Source organism: Urocitellus parryii, chromosome 13 (assembly GCF_045843805.1).
Source record: "Urocitellus parryii isolate mUroPar1 chromosome 13, mUroPar1.hap1, whole genome shotgun sequence".
NCBI lineage: Eukaryota > Metazoa > Chordata > Mammalia > Rodentia > Sciuridae > Urocitellus > Urocitellus parryii.
In genome coordinates this window covers 13,087,745-13,103,730 of record NC_135543.1, presented here as the reverse complement: position 1 = coordinate 13,103,730, position 15,986 = coordinate 13,087,745, and the positions used below count along the sequence as shown (strand labels likewise).

At 51.5% G+C, this 15,986-nt stretch overlaps 1 protein-coding gene across 1 annotated transcript in view; it reads right to left on the bottom strand.

Moving 5' to 3' along the window:
• Positions 1-1,687: 1,687 nt before the first annotated feature.
• Positions 1,688-15,986, bottom strand: part of Bcl2 (BCL2 apoptosis regulator) — a 162,223-nt gene continuing 147,924 nt past the window's right edge. Inside the window, exon 3 of the mRNA XM_026404632.2 lies at positions 1,688-2,482. Within this exon, the coding sequence (XP_026260417.1) occupies positions 2,348-2,482 (135 nt within the window). The 3' untranslated portion in view covers positions 1,688-2,347. The remainder of the gene's footprint in view (positions 2,483-15,986) is intronic.

Genomic DNA, 15,986 nt, shown 5'->3' with positions numbered 1-15,986 from the left:
GTGAGCGCCACTGGGTTTCAGCCACAGAGAAGGGCCCTGTGGAAGGAGGGAAGGAGGGCTTTGGATGGGTCTGCGTGGAAACAGGCCACATAAAGCAGCTCTCTGAAGGTCAAACCGTCGTAGCCAGATTTTCATCCTTTGCTCATTTCCCATCTGGGTTTTCAAATGAATGAAGCTCTTAGGTTTAACCGAACACGCGTGTGATCTTAGGTAACACGCGTCAGATGCCGAATTGCCCAGGAGCAAGTCAACCTGCTGGTCAAAGGTCAAAGCACAACAGACTTATCCACCAGGAATGCACAGAAATGCACATGACTTGGTGAACACCAAGCTCCTCGGTGCCAGTGACATCCAGGGGTTCTTAGGTAGCTGAGACTCAGGCTTAGCCCACCTCTTCACAAACGCTTCTGAAGAATCAAAAGACAACAACAACAAAAAATCCCATATGGAAAATGATCACTTTTGTTAAGAGTGTAGAGGCAATAACTAAATATGAGTTTTAAAAAATGCTGAGATGCATGTATTTTCTTAAAAAGCAGCTTTCGAAATATCAACCACAGCATTAAACATTGAATAGTACATTCCATAGTTAACACAGATAAATGGTATATAAGTGATAATGCCACAAAGTTTTTCTACCAATGCCTCCTGGCTGATTCTAAACTTGGAAAAAAAATATTTTCTAGTTTATTATCCAGAGATTTCACTTCTTTTGCTACTTCTCTATAGTTTACCACCTTTGTTATTTTTTTCTTCATTTTTTTTTAATGCCCCAGGATGTGCAGATAATTCCCACATTCTATACCTGGAGCTTCCCCCACCCCACCCCCACCACCCATAAGGTTTTCAAATAAAACCAATCGACAATGACAAGATAATGTTTTACATGTAAATCCATAGACATAGAGCAATTAACGTGACACCTCTTTTCAACTCGTTTTACCTCTCTTCCTTTAGGACTTATGATCCTCCCCAAAGTCATCGAAAGCCTTGCTTTAAACTACCCAGACAAGCTGGGGCCACCAGGCCCTGTGCAGCAGCCGACAGGGCTCAGCCTTCTCCTTCCCTCACACCTGTGGAGGCGGCAGCCCCAGCCCTCAGCATGTCCCTCTGCTGGGAAAGGCACAGGGCCGTTTCCTTCCTTCCTCAGGGACCAATGTCTTAAGAAGGGACATGGCTCCCGGGATCCCCCTTCCACGCTCCAGGTGGAAAGGGACCAACTGGGAGGGCATGAAGGTACCAGGCCCAGCTGGTCCCACTATTGCTCTTTCTCGACAGCTCCGTCAGCTCCCACTCGGGGAGGCCACGCTGCTCTGCGGAACACCTCTCAGGAGACCAGCAAGTGCCCAAGCTCAGCCTCTGGCCTCCAGGCAGGACACAGGAGGTTCTGCAGGAGTCAGTCTCTTCAACGCAGGCACTTGTGGCCGCCTGATGCTCTGGGTGACTGCCGCCTTCCTGATGCCCAAGAAGTCACCGGAACATCCACCTCCTTGGATGCAGAGGATTCTGGTTCCTGCTCAGACAGAGCCAGTATGCAGAGGGGGCGTGTATCCAAAATATAGGAATATGCACACTCGGGGCTTAAGGTACAGGATGATCTTGTATAAACTGCTAAAATGCTTCTCGGCACAATTGGTAGCTTAAAAAAATACTTTCCTATGGTTTAAGGGCATTTTTCTCACCACTGTCCTTCGGCGGGGAAGTGTCCGCGGGCACCCCGTCTCTCTCAAGTTCCCGGTTTCTGTCCTCTGACTGGCGCTGTACCATGGGAGTCACAGGCAAAGTGTCTGTTCTTCAGGCCAGGGACGAACGGACTTCCCTCGAGGCACCCTGCCTCTGTAACGTCACAGCCCCCAGGACCCATAGATGCAAGTCGAGGGAATGCCTTCGGCCCAACCTCCAGCAGCCAGAACCCGGCTTCGCCGCGGCCAGTTTCCGTGTCCATCCGTCTGCTCTTCACCTGACGGCCTAGTCCGCTCAACGTGGAAAATCACTCTGGTTTGGGGGCACACCAGCAGGTGGAACCGCAGGAAGTGGTCCTTGGCAATTAGTGGTCGGGTTTCCAAAGATGGGAGTTTCGATGGGACTGTCTTAAATAAATAAATCTTTTTTCCTAATAATGTAAAAAATAAATGATATTTCCCTTTGGCAGTAAATAGCTGATTCGACGTTTTGCCTGAAAGCTGTGTGTGTGTGTGTGTGTGTGTGTGTGTGTGTGTGTGTGTGTGTCTTGTATTTGCTTTCCATTAAAGATGCCGTGACTTCATGGTGCATCACTGATGATGCACATCATGTCTACTGCTTTAGTGAACCTTTTGCATATTTGTTTGGGGCAGGCCCGCAGACTTCACTTGTGGCCCAGGTAGGCACCCAGGGTGATGCAGGCTCCCACCAGGGCCAGGCTGAGCAGAGTCTTCAGGGACAGCCAGGAGAAGTCGTACAGGGGCCGCACGCTGGGGCCATACAGCTCCACAAAGGCATCCTGCATGGGGGAGAGGCAGGAAGGAAAAGGAAGAGCGTTAGGAGGAGGAGTTCAGAGAAGGCCACCTGACAGAGGGGAGGCGTCCTGCCAGAGCAGCCTGGGCTTCCTGAGAAGGGCGAGCGGGGAGAGGAGAAATGCTCTGGAGGCAGAGGTGGGAAACTACTCTTCCACTCATTCAGAAAGTATTTTACTGGGACCTGTTTACGTGACAGATACGGCAGTGCATACAACAGGCTCAAAGTTCTACCTCACGAAGCTTCTATTTAGTGGAACAGGGCAGACCCACACGAAATAAATATCACACAGCCTATCAGGTACTGGAGAGTGCGTGGTAAGGAGCATAGTAAATCAACAAAGATGGTCAGAAAATACTGGAGGTTTTGCAACTTCAGCTAGCATGGCCACTCATAAGAACACAATGTAGCAACAGCGATGACCACCACACCACGCTTGCTGTATGCCGGGCACTGTACAGGAAGCCTCGTCTACATGACCATTTTTTATTCTTCATACAGATCTTAATTTCATGTTTTGCTGTTCTGAAGATGAAAAAAAAAAAGTGCCTGCTTTTGTAAAAGGTGTCATGAGTCACAGGACAGAATGACCCAGGACAAGCCTTTCATGGCCGCAGCATGCAATGTGGATGGTCAACTGAGTTCACCTCTAGAAACAAATTAAAAATAATAACTGAACAAGTAGATAAGAATTTATGGAAAAGGTTATATATCATCATATTGTTTATCACGACCATATAAACATCTGCCACTCCCAGAGGTCAAGGGCAAGCGTAATAAATAGCAGCACCAGGATTTGGACGTAGGTGGAAAGCAGTGCCCTTCATTCCGCTGCCCATGTTTGGCGGACAGCAGCTCTGTGAGTGTGCCTGCTCCAGAGGCTGCTGAGTTGCTGGACACGGGCTGCTTGACCGGTGGGTGCCGAGCCTTGGGATGCAGGGAGGTTCTTCCTGGGAACGGAAGCTGTTGGAGGGTTTTTCTCATGGGTGGCCAGACAGGACAACCACAAGCCTGTCTTTAACTCAAGTCATGAGGTCCACAAAGTACGGGTCAGTGGTGTGTCACTGGACACATGGGTTCCGGGGGAAGACAGGGACTTGTCTTCCACTCCTGTGGCTGCATCTGGAGTCTACAGAATGCTGTAGCAAAGCTCCCTGGCTGGAGAATACAAATCACTGAATGCTATTAGGACCCAATGACTATTTGGGCAATTCCCTGAATGAACACTTACAGACGCAAATCAGTAAATAAATTCTTTTTTTGCTTTGTGTGACTTAATCAGGTCTGAAGACAGGAAAATGAGATATGGTTCCACATTGCTCCCAGCCACCTTGAATCAAAGCCTAAAATTTTGTTACAGGAAATAGTAAGTGTCTTGACTTTGGGCATCACTGTGGGGAGGAGGTTGTAACACTGTTGAGAGAGATTTTGTTTGTGGGGACCAGTATTGTAGTGGGAGGACCAAGGATCATCTTTGTCTCCTCTGTGACCCTGGAAATATTGTAAAAGCTCAGCAAACATTTGTTTAATTAATGATTAATGCTTTCTGAATTTAGTCTTTGGTTTGAGTTTGGCCTAACACTTCACCCAGATGCATATTAATCTGTAATTATTCCTTCAATATGTAAGAACCTCTGGGAATCCGGGAGAGGTCCTGAAGTGAAGATTTAAGACATTTTTAGAGGGAACTTCTTGCATCATTAGCTATAGATTTATGGTTTTTCTCATGCGAGTACAATATTCTGAGATATATATATATATATATATATATATATATATATATATATATGTCGTACGTTTTATTTGGGGGTACTGGGGATTGAACTCAGGGACACTTGACCACTGAGCCACATCCCCAGCCCTATTGTGTATTTTATTTAGAGACAGGGTCTCACGGAGTTGCTTAGCATCTTGCTTTTGCCAAGGCTGGCTTTGAACTTGTGATCCTCCTGCATCAGCCACCAGAGCTGCAGTGATTATAAGCATGTGCCACCAAGCCCAACTTATATGCCATACTTTTAACAAATTTTATTCAGGTTGTTTTTAACTTTAGCTATTGTAAACAATATTTTGATATATCTTTGTACATAAATTGCTGTCTATTTGTTCAGTTGTGTTTTTGAAGTAAATTCCTAGAAGCGAACTCAGCTGATTCACCATTCTGAAGGGTTCGGGCTGGGCCCTCCTCCCTCTCTCATGGGCTGCTCTGTGACCAATGGCATCTTTGACATGCAAGGGTCAGGATGGTGGGTCCCACTGAGGTGATACTGCTCCCCACGGGACGTTTGGCAATGTCTGGAAAGTGATTGGTTGTCACGTGGGTGGGGGACCGACTTGCATTTGGTGGGTAGAGGCCAGGGATGCTGTCCAATCTCCAGGATGCACAGGATAACCCACCACGAAGAACTATCCAGCCCCCAAAGCCAATAGGTGGAGGTTGAGAAACCCCAGTTTCAAGGAAGCACTGTGGTCGTGGAGCACAGGTGAAGAGGGTCCTCCTGTGTGTCCACGTGCTGGGCAACAACTGGGGGGGCGGGGCTGGAGTCGATTAGCTCAGACAAGCACCTGGGCAGCAGCTGGCTGTTGGGGAACTCTGGAGGTCCTAGGCTTTTACCAGGAGAGGGAGCAAAGGATTCCTTCTCCTTTTATATATCAACTGTTAAAAATGTCTAAATTTGAGTCCTAGAAAAACCAGGCCAGGAGCATGAGAGAGAGGCACATTTAGTGCTCTTGGTGTGCAGCTGGGGCGTCACTGTGATCATCTGCAAGGACCAGCCTTCTCCGGGCAGACTCTGCTTCTCACAAGAGCATCCAGGTTGGCAGACACAGCTGTGAACATCTGTCTTCCTCCTCATTTCTCCTCTTGGAGGGAGGGAAAGGCAGGGCGAGAACCCTGCAGCCCAGCCAAATGTCGCCTGATCTGTTCAGGGCACCGGCATGGCTGTCTGCAATCTAGCTTGACTCTGAGAACATCAAGGTCGAGTCCTGAATCCTTTTAGTCACCCAAAGAGTTTTCTTAGACAAAACGAGACTCGGACTAAGCCTCTGTCCATCTGACTTTCTTGGACATGGAGCCATTATGGGAAAGCAGGCAGGGACTCCAGGTGGCATTTCCCCGAAGTGTGCTGGGTCCGCAGGACTGGGAGTCTGAAGAGATGCCATCCCATGTGCCCTGGCCTCCCGGAGCTGGGTAACTCCCCGGGGGCCTCACACCAACCATCGTGCTTCTAATGGACCATACAAGTCACCTCTCCCACGCTACAAAGAAAACTGTCATTTTGGGAGAGGAGAGCTAAATCAGTATCTCTTGGCCCCAAGAAGGGGACTCAGGTGTGTCGCAGCCCAGGGGTCTGGGAAAAGCACTGAACTTGGTCCAGGCAAAAGGCAGGCTCTGACTTCTATGAATTCACGGCCTTGAGCAAATTACCCAACCCGAGCCTTGTTTACTTCCCCAATGACCATAAAATTGGTGGTTGTGAGGATTAATGTCGGTCGCTCCCAGCCGTCTGTCAGCGTGGTCCAGGATGGAACTAGTGAAGCATTAGCCACTCCTTCTGGAGCCTGCCCTCGGGGACCAGCTCTGCACCTCCTCCACCTGCCCCTCCCTCCAAGGCTGTGGTTCTGAGGATGGTGGGTGACTTCTAAAGAGACGATGAGTTGAGACGCACACGCTCCCCGTTCTGGTTGAGGATGGGGAGTGACAGCGAAGTCCCTGTATAAGTTGTGGATTCTCTGTTCCGTTGCAGGATAGGGGGGTGGTGAACCATTTAGTCCCTGGAGGTGGAGCCTGGCTCTTAACTTTGCCCTCCTCGTGACGCCAAAGACACAAAGGAGACCCTGTGGTTTCAGGACCGAACATCTCGGAGGCCGCTTTCAGAGGGAATCTTCTGGCTTTTTCAAACATCCTGATGAGGGCGATTTCCGAAGTCTGTTTGAACAGCCTGCCGTTATTTGTTTAAGTTTGAAAGCTGTTTTAAATAAACACAAGCTCATTTTATGTATTAAAAGCAACCATGAGGGGGGGAAAAAACCTGGGCCATCATCATGTGAAATCCCTGTCCCGATATTCAGGGGCACGGCATCCCTCACTAGTGTCAGGGCTGGTGAGGGTCACAGCACCTCGGGGATGTGCCCGGGCTCCCACTCGAGGGCTCCTTTGGGCCCCTGGCTGGGCCCCCACCTCAGACGAGAGGCAGCCGGGCTCCAGCTCGGGGGCAATGCTTCTTCCCAGACTTGAAATTCAGAGGCCACAGATGGTCACAGTCTGGATGTCACTCAAGGTGGCCAAGGCGGGTGAATCTGCAGCCTCAGATCTTTGCTGTGAGGTTGGCGGGAAGCCAAGGAGGTATAGACAGGAACGGGCCGTTGCCAAGACTCCTCGGCTCACCAGGTTCCTCGTCCCCTGCCTCTGGACCGTCGTGGAGCATGGTGGGTCTTTCTCTCCTTCTCCTCTCTCTCTCTCTCTCTCTCTCTCTCTCTCTCAGGCACACGCTACACATGCACACCACCTCCCTTGAGGGAGACCACCCTCACATTTTCCTTTTCCACTTGGAACCCTTCAAAAGGTGTCATCTAAATTTGATTGCAAGTGAAATGAGATTTAAAAAAAAAAATCAGCTTGGTGAAAATGGAATAGATGTAATCCTGAAAGCCGAAAAGGATGGGGCTGGGCTGCGGGTGGGCAGCCAGGATGCTCCTACATCGTCAGTGGGATCCATGAAGGGTAAATGGAGGGACCCTCGACATTTGGTGATGTTTACCAGGAGGCTTAAGAAATATTACCTTTTTTATTAGTAATCCCAATTCTAGTGATTTACCTTGAAAAAAATAATAAAGTACCCAGGTTTTGCATAATAATAATACTACCCTGGAAGCAACTTTAAATACCTGAAAATATGATTGGCACATCCATTCTACTGAATACTCTTGCTCTTTATGAAATCACTTTAATATATACCAGATTATCATAATGGCAATGTATAGTATTCTCCCAAATATGACTCCATCCCATGACAAGCCTCAGCTGGGCTTCCTGGTATCGCTAGAGACAATCACCCACCAAGGGTGCAGTTCTAAATTCTTGGTTTTCACACTCAGCTAGCATCACCCTCCCTACCACGCCGGTCTCTCCTGCTTTCACTGTGCCCTCCCTCACCCCTACTTCACTCATCAGTAAATCCCACTGGTGGAGGCTGGGACCCAGACCCTAAAACAGAGATTGAATGTAAGCAGTTTATCTGGGAGATGATGCAAGGGCACCGCAGCAGGGGAGTGGGGACAGGGGAGAGAACAGGGAAAGCAGCCATGCAGGAACCCTCTCACCCAGCAAGTGACTGCTGCAGTCACTTCCCGTGGGGAAGTCCGGCTGGGGTAGGACGGGCGCCAGCGAGCACCCCACAGAGGGGACGGCGTACACCGGCTGAAGGCTGCTCCTGCCTGGGCATCAATGCTGCAGCACTCCCAGCCCATCCCTGCCAGGGAGGCAGGCTCCAGGGGTCCGAGGACGACGTGGGGAAGAGATGCAGATGCCCCCTTCCTAGCTGGAGGTGGAGTTAGAACACTGCAGGGTAAGGGAAGGGGACAGGATGGGGAAGAGGGTGCAGTGGCAGGGAGGGAGGGACACACCCCACAGCAGAGGAGAGCCCTCTCCACAAGGCCAGGGAAGTGGCGATGCTCTTGACATCAGACTTGGCTCTGAGCGAAAGGGGAAGCTAGCACAAGCGGGGAAGTGAGGACTTTTTTCTACCTGAATAAAGCAGCTGGTGAGGAAGTGACTCCATTTCCCCCTTATCATGGCCCGGGCAGGATTTCCTCTGCAGCCACATTGTGCTGAATGAGCCTCGAGGGTTCCCTCTGCCTGCCGGGCAGGTTGGCAGTTGCATGCCTGCTCCTCTCCCCTGTGACTCTTCCTCCGGCACTGCACCCCCCTTCACTCCCAAAATATTGGTTCCAGGTTTAAGGAAAAAGGAAAGGGAAAAAATAACCCTTGAGCATATAACTGAAGGCCACGCAGCTGTCTGGCCCTGAGGTTGCCAAGAGACGCCCCAGGCTCCAGGCTCCAGGCGTGAGAAGCACCTCTCCCCCTCCCCTAGGCTTCCAAGGGTGGCTCCCCAAAGCCTTCTCCAGCGAAAGGGGTTGGTTCAGAGGAACTCTGGGCCCAGGGGAGGGGGGAGTTGAATCACAGGCCAACGTACAATGAAACCCAATCTTAAGCGTCGTTTGGATGTAGCTAGAAACCTGCTGGACAAATGGCAGGAGATGAAAAACCCCAACAAAACAAAAACAAAACTTGTCTGCCTAGCCCGGCTGGTCCAGTGAAGTTTTGGTGTGTTGTGTTATGCAAATTTAGCTGAGTATGCAAATAAGGCCGGGGACCAGAGAGGTTGAGAAGTGAGAAGCCCACATGGCCGCTTCCTTTCTTGAGCAGGACACAGTTTGAAAATCATTTGCAAAGCTGTCTTTGATGCTCCGGAGGATCTGCAGGGACAGGGCCAGATCCAAGGATAACTGGCCATGTCCACCTGCTAGAGGAGACCCGAGCCCAGAGCTGGGCCAATCCCCAGGGCAGTCTCAGAGGATCCCTTAGCCTGGTGCTACGCAGCCAGGAGGTGCTACCCAGAGAGAAGCAGATCCCCTGATGCTACAGAAGTTATGCAAATACCAAAGGGAGGGTTACCCAGCCACCTGCAGGCTCAGGTCCCTCCCCCAAGGAGGTGATCAGTCCAGGACTGCAAAAGACATCCACGGAAATGGGGAAGAAGTGCACGTCTAGCACAGTGTGCTGAAATGTGTTGAGAATTATGCTCTTTGGCTCATCAGGTTGGACGAATGAGCCCTGACAAGAGGCGGACACCTATCAATACCAGACCCAAATCCCGTTTCAGCTTGCTTGTTCACCCAGTCACCAGACACTCTTGCATGGCCCTGCCCTGCCATACTTAATGGTAATATTCACACTCAGTCCGGGGAAGCACTGTGTGTGTGTGTGTGTGTGTGTGTGTGTGTGTGTCCTGCAGGGCCCGAGGAGCTGTGCTGATCCTCAGGGGAGAGCAGGCTGCGGAGGCTGGGGAGGGCACTTTCCCTGGCATCTCGGGCTCACCGAGGCCCCGGGAACCTGCCCTCCAGTGTTTTGGCTGCAGAACAAAGTTTCTTCCTTTTCCTTCCTGACCTTCCTCATTCCACGGCCTTCTATTCTGGCTGGAGCCGAGGAGGGCCCTGCACTTTCTGGCACTGAGATCTTCCTCGCTTTGGGCTTCGGGTATTTCACTCTCTGACACCGTGTTGAGTGTGGAACTGTGGGGAGCCGAACACCTTCATGATCACAACTAATGATTAAAAAGATGACCAGCCCAACCGAAAGACGGGTGAGGCTTTGAACAGACATTTCACCTGGAAAAGACGCTCAAGATCATTAGTCATCGGGGAAATGACCATCAAAGCCACGTGAGATATCACTTCAGACCTAATGACATGATCGTAATGTTTTTTTTTTTTTTTTTTTTTTAAAAAAGGACAATAACAAATGTGGGTAAGGAATAGAGAAACTTAAATCCTCACATCAATGAAGTGGTACAGTTACTATAAAAAAAAACACCTGGTGATTCCTCAAAAAGTTGAAAACAGAGTTACCACATGACCCAGCAAGTCAATTCCTAGATATATACACCCAAGTAATTGAAATATATGTTCACACAAAAACTTGTACATGGATATTCACATCAGTATTACTCATAATAGCCCCTAAGTGGCAACGACCCAAATATCCATTAACTGGATGAAAGGACTAAAAAAATGTGGTCTATCCAGGCGGTGGAATATTATTCAGCCATTAAAAGGGATAAAGCACTGATAGTCGCTACAACTACCAGTGACTTTTGGAAACATTATACTGAATGAAAGAAGCCCCACTCAGAAGGTGGTGTGTGTGTGTGTGTGTGTGTGTGTGTGTGTGTGTGCAGGCACATGCGTCCTGCAGGGCCCTGGCTGGGAGGGCAAGGAGCGGTGATGAAAAAATACTGGTGGGTTCAGAGTCTGGTGAATATGCTCAAAACCAATGAACTGATCTGTTTAAATCTCCATTTATAAACCTTAAATATATTTCTTGCACTCCATGAAGCTACATTTATACCATGTGGAATTGGACAGAAGTGCTAGCTTATTCTGTAAGCCCTGCTCCCACGTGCATGGGGGAGGGGAGTCCTTGGGTTAGAAGCTTTGCACCACTGTCACCTACAAACAAAAAACAAAAACCCATCAAAGAGAACGTAGGTGGTGGCATGGTGGGTGAAAGTGATCTGGACAAGGAGTCGGGCAGCCAAGTGCCTGCCTGGGCCTCCCCCGTGGGAGGTGAGCTGCTTCCTCTTCTCCTGGCTGTAGATCTCCTTCATCTGAGAACTGCCCCACCTTCGGGGGGGCCACGCTGCCAGTTTTGTGCGTCCTTTAACCCACACCTGGCCTCGCACCGCCTTGTGCTCTGGCTCCTCTGCTGGGGCTCCGGGCTCCTCCTCTCTCTAGCAGGTAGCCAAGCTGCTGTGCCTTTGACGTGTGTCTGCGCTGGCAGTCTCTTTGCTTTATGAGCAGAGCCAGGTTATTAGTCCCCTAGGCCCTTCCTTGGCCACCCCCACACCCCGTGTTTCTACAGAGCACCTGTCTGTCACAGCAGTTTTTAAGTAATAGGGTCTCATGATGTTGCCCAGACTGGTCTTGAACTCCTGGCCTCAAGTGATCCTTCTGCCTCGGCCTCCCAAGTAGCTGGGATTACAGGCACGAGACCCTCAGGCTTGGCTCATGCCCATTTTCATCAGAACTAGAGAAGCTGTTGTGCCTCCGAGGGGAAAGCAGGAGGGACGTTTTGCTTGTCCTCAAACAGGGCTCGCCAAGGCCTGGTGTGAGCTGGGGATGCCTCTCGCGGACCAGCCTCTGGGACAGCTCCAGCTGCCGTCCTTCTTGGGTGTGGTTACCCTCATTACCTGCTCTCCGGTGCTCAGTCCTGTCCATTCCTGCACGTGAGCACGAACACTGTACTGTGCACCCGCGTGATGGAATGTGGCTCAAGGCAGGTGAATGTGCTCCTCCTGTAGGTCACGATTTGTGCCTGGCACTTGGTGTCCCCTGTGCCTGCTCCGGGGCCTGCTCTGTGCGGTGTGGCCAAGCCTACCACCCCTACGCCTGCCGCTGCAAGAGTTAATTCATGAAAATATGCCAGAAATGGGAACTGAAAGCAGATGCTGGTTGAGTTCTGCAGCCTGGCCTAATCGCTGTCATCGGAACTGCGCTGCTGGGGGCGCAGGGGAGGGGCTCCTCAGCGGTTAAACCTGGTGGGCCTGAGTCGGGCGAGCGCCTGATTCTTACTTGTTTAAATCAGCAAGTGTTGACTGAGGTTGGCGGTGGTGGGGAGTACAGAGAACCTGCATTTCCTCATAGGAACTTGCTGAAAGCGGCTGCAGTCCTAGAGGAGAGACATGTCGGAATGCAAAGAGCAAAGCAGAAGGCCTGCGAGTAGGTGGCACCTGCCGCTAGCTGGACACTGGTGGCTTCCAGCTACGTCTTGTCCAACAGACTGTACTTGCAAGCTCACAGCCTGCTGATATCCCACCCTGGGCCACCCCAAGACATCGGCCTTAACACAGATCTCCACTTCTGCAGCCCTAGTGAGCCATTCGTACCGTGATGACCAAAGTGACGGAGATGACCCCGCAGCCCAGGGAGAAGCTCCTCACGCACACCTGGGATCCAGCCGTCCACGAGAGGAGAGTCAGGACACCGTCCTCCGCGCTCAGGGGGAGGGCCGGCGGACACTGGTGAACCCTCGGAGTGCGCCATGTGGGCGTGCTCAGGAAGGTCTGCTTTCATTTTGTAGTTCATGATTTAGCTCAGTTCACCTGGAAAGACTCAACGTGAATGAAACCAGATGCATTTCAAGGCACACGGCCTGGCTCTTTGACAGTCCTCTTCCTTCCTCATCAGACAGTCTTCCTGGGCCCAGAAAGGACAGCAGACCTCTCTGTCACCAGGAAAAGGCAACGTCTTTGTCAACGGCCACAGCTGTCCGGACTGGGACGAGCGAGTGTCCAGTGGGGTCGGGGTAGCTCTGGACCTGGGCTCATGACTGCATGAGCAGCTGTGTGGAGTGGCCTCTCTGAACAGAGGCTTACGAGAAGGGTCTCCCACGATATGCTTCTTGCTGCCAGAACTAGATGGCCATATATTGAGAGAGAAAGAGAGAGACAGAGAGAGAGAGAGAGAGGAGGGGGAGATGGATCCTAAAACCCATCATGGATGAGCTTGAAATGAGAGAAGGGGCTGAAAAATCTTCCATCAGCAAAACCTCCAGGGGGCCGTTGACAGCTGGCTGACCTGACACAAGGACACTCTCTCACAGTGAAGCGAGCCTGCTGTGGCCACGGGCAAGGTCAGACAACGACACATGCCCACCGCACAAGGCCCGTCAGCGTGGTGGGCAACGGGCACTTAAGACGAGTGCGGCCAGACCCCGGGGACCTGGACGCCCACAGCAGGGTGGCTCCGCGTGGCCCAGACACATTAGCAGCTCGTGAGGCAGCGTGCGGGGTCCTGCCTGCAGAAGGTGCCCGTGTAGTCACTGGCTGGACTTGGAACGGGATGCACTCACGCCACTGGGCCTTTGCGCACCGACCACTCCTGAGGCAAAAGGGCAGGGCTGGGCCCTCAGGGCTGGACTAAGGGACGGCTGTCCACACCTGTGTCCCTTTCTGCCTGTGACCCTGCAGCCGCTGCCACTGCTCAAACTTGGAGCCGGCGGCTCGGGTCAGATTCAGGGATGCTGACGTTTACCAAACACAAGCTTTGTGCACAGCACTGTGCTAGACGTTCAGGGGGACTCCAGTGGCCATGGCTCTAGGTGACAATGAGCTCCTCAAGGCAAGAGGAGATCACACTCCATGAACACTATTCTGGTGAGATGACTCAGGGACATTCACCCCCTCAGGTTTCAAGAAGAAGCTTCAGGAGGGACATCAGGTACAGCCAATGGCCATTTCCTTAGAAGGACAAGCAATCAATGGGAGAAGTTAAACAGGAAGTCCCCGAGAGCGAAAGGGACGGCTGAACACGTGCATCAAGAGTTTTAAAGGTGGGCTGGGAGGGGACAAAAGGTAAGACAGGCTGGGCCTCAAGGACCTCAACGAGAGGAAGAAAAACGGGGGGTGGCATTTCCAAGCATGGAATGAGTGTGGAGTCTGGGGCCACCCTGTGCCGGTGCCAAAGCCAGCTGGTAGACGCAGGCAGGGGCAAGTCAGCGCGAACAGGGCTGCATTGTCCAAAAGAAGACCCTGTGACCGTGAGGGCCCACAAGTCATAAGAACCTCCTCACTGCACCCGCCCCAGGCACTCTGTAGAACTCGATCCCACGGGAACGTGTGTGGCTCGCGCCGGAATCCCCTCCGCCTGTGGTTTGGCAGAGGCTGCGTGCGTCATCTCAGGAGTATTTTAAAATGCTTTAAGGTACAGACACAAACCCCCAAGGAGGAATTCTTTCCATATCATTCAGGAAAAGCCCTTCTGCTCACAGGGTTGCTTCCCAAGGAATTCCCAGAGTGTGAAAGAGAATAAAATTTCCCTAAGTCACAAGATCAAGTCCACTCTGAGGCCTGTTTAGGATATTCAGATAGGTGGCCCAACGCTTTCACGCTGACAGCTGGACTTTCATGCTCTCGGGGGACCAGCTCAGCTGTTTCCATTGAGTTGTCCACAATGTGCAAGGACAAGGACAGCTTCCATCCATCCCATGGTGGTAGGAGCTGAGGGAGGCGTCCCTGGGCTGACCAGCCATGCTGTCCCCACCACTCTGCTCAGGGAGCTCCTGGTCCAGCCTGCGGCGCCACGGTGCTTTCCTGCAGCTGCCTCTTGTGCTCCTCACGACCAGCAGGGGTGTCCTCTGCCGACCTACATTCAGCATTTCTTACCATGGCACTAAGGCAGAGACCCTGGGATTCCTGGGACCCTGTCCACAGAGCAAGTCACAAGAACCCACGTGTGCTCACTGAGCACTTAATCCTTTAATGTTAGGTTTGCTTCTGGAAGGTGGGAAGACTCTGGGGCAAGTCAGTGGTTGTTACAATCCGACCCAACAAGTCAGAAGTACTTTCTGTCTTCATCTCAGAAGTTTCGTGCTGAGAAAGTTGACGGTGCTGTTTCTATCATGCGCCCAATTAAAGAAGAACAAATGGAAGCAAAATCACAGAGCTCATCACAGCTCTCAGTCTGTGACTGGGAGCTCAGCTCTGCCTCACCTGGGAGGCCTTCAACCTGGCTCCATGGGGTGGGTGACCCACAGGCGTGGGTAGGAAGTGGCTGGAAGAGGGGCTGGAAGTGGCCAGATCCTCTGAGACCTCCCCGTCTGGCTTCCCCGGCCCCCACAGTACAGGACAGGCCACCTCTCTCTGCCCCACCCTTCCCCTGCTCCGGTTCCCTGTCCTGTTCTCTCCCCTCTTCTCCATGTGTCTGTCCTGGTCTAGAACTGGCCTGCTCTGGGCTTTCTTGGAATACAGCAATTCTCCATCCCCTTGATAGGGAAAGAGGTAAACGCTGGCTCTGGGAACAAGCGAGAGCTCTGCCTGCCCCAGGAAGGTCCTGGAAGGTCCTGGGCTGTCGCTGCCTGGGACCTCCCGCCTCCTCCTGGAGCAAGGACGCTGGTCGTGGGCGCGATGGCCCAGCGGTACTGGGACCCTAGGAAGTGGCGTGACGCAATGCAAGGCATCCTCTTATGGTCTGACTGGCCATGGAAGGCTGCCATCCAGGCAGCCTCAGCCAGAGGCTGGTCCTGCGGACCTCCATTAACCCTTGTGGAGCCCAATGCTGGCGATGGAGCTTTGGGAGCCCTGCGGAGGGATTTGTGTCAGATAAAGGAGGGGAGCCACCATGTCCAACTCTCATGTTTTCACCTCTGCCAAATTCTTGAAATTCTTCAGTCTTACAATTTTATGTGCTTTTCATTTCCGTTTGAACCTGAAACATCATTTAAATGCCTTTGGAAGTAATCTTAACCTATTGAAATAACTCTGGAAAACTGTGAAAAAATATTAGGGTTATTCCATCCCACCTGGAGGGTTTTAAGAGAATTTGACCCCCACGCCCAAGTTCGTGGTGGATGGATTACAGATTCCAACAGGTTTGTTTTACTGACTTGGAGTATCACTTGAAATGGCGATTTTATTAAGAGTGATTTAAAATATTAAACAATTATGATTTCATTGCCCTTATGTCTATAAAAACTTCTGGAGGGAAAGCAAGAATGCCGAGATTTTAATATCTGGCAAGGCACACAACTTTTTGAAGGCAGGAGCCCGGACAGGGCGGCACCCCGGACTCAGCGGCTCCTTGGTTATCCCAGATGCATAGCTGTGGCTGATCTGAGGCCCTCTGCTACACCCCAGTCCACAGAAGGGCGAGCTCAGGGGCGCAGTGTCAATCATGGCTCTCGCAGGCCCTCTCCTTGCCATCAGGGAGTCACC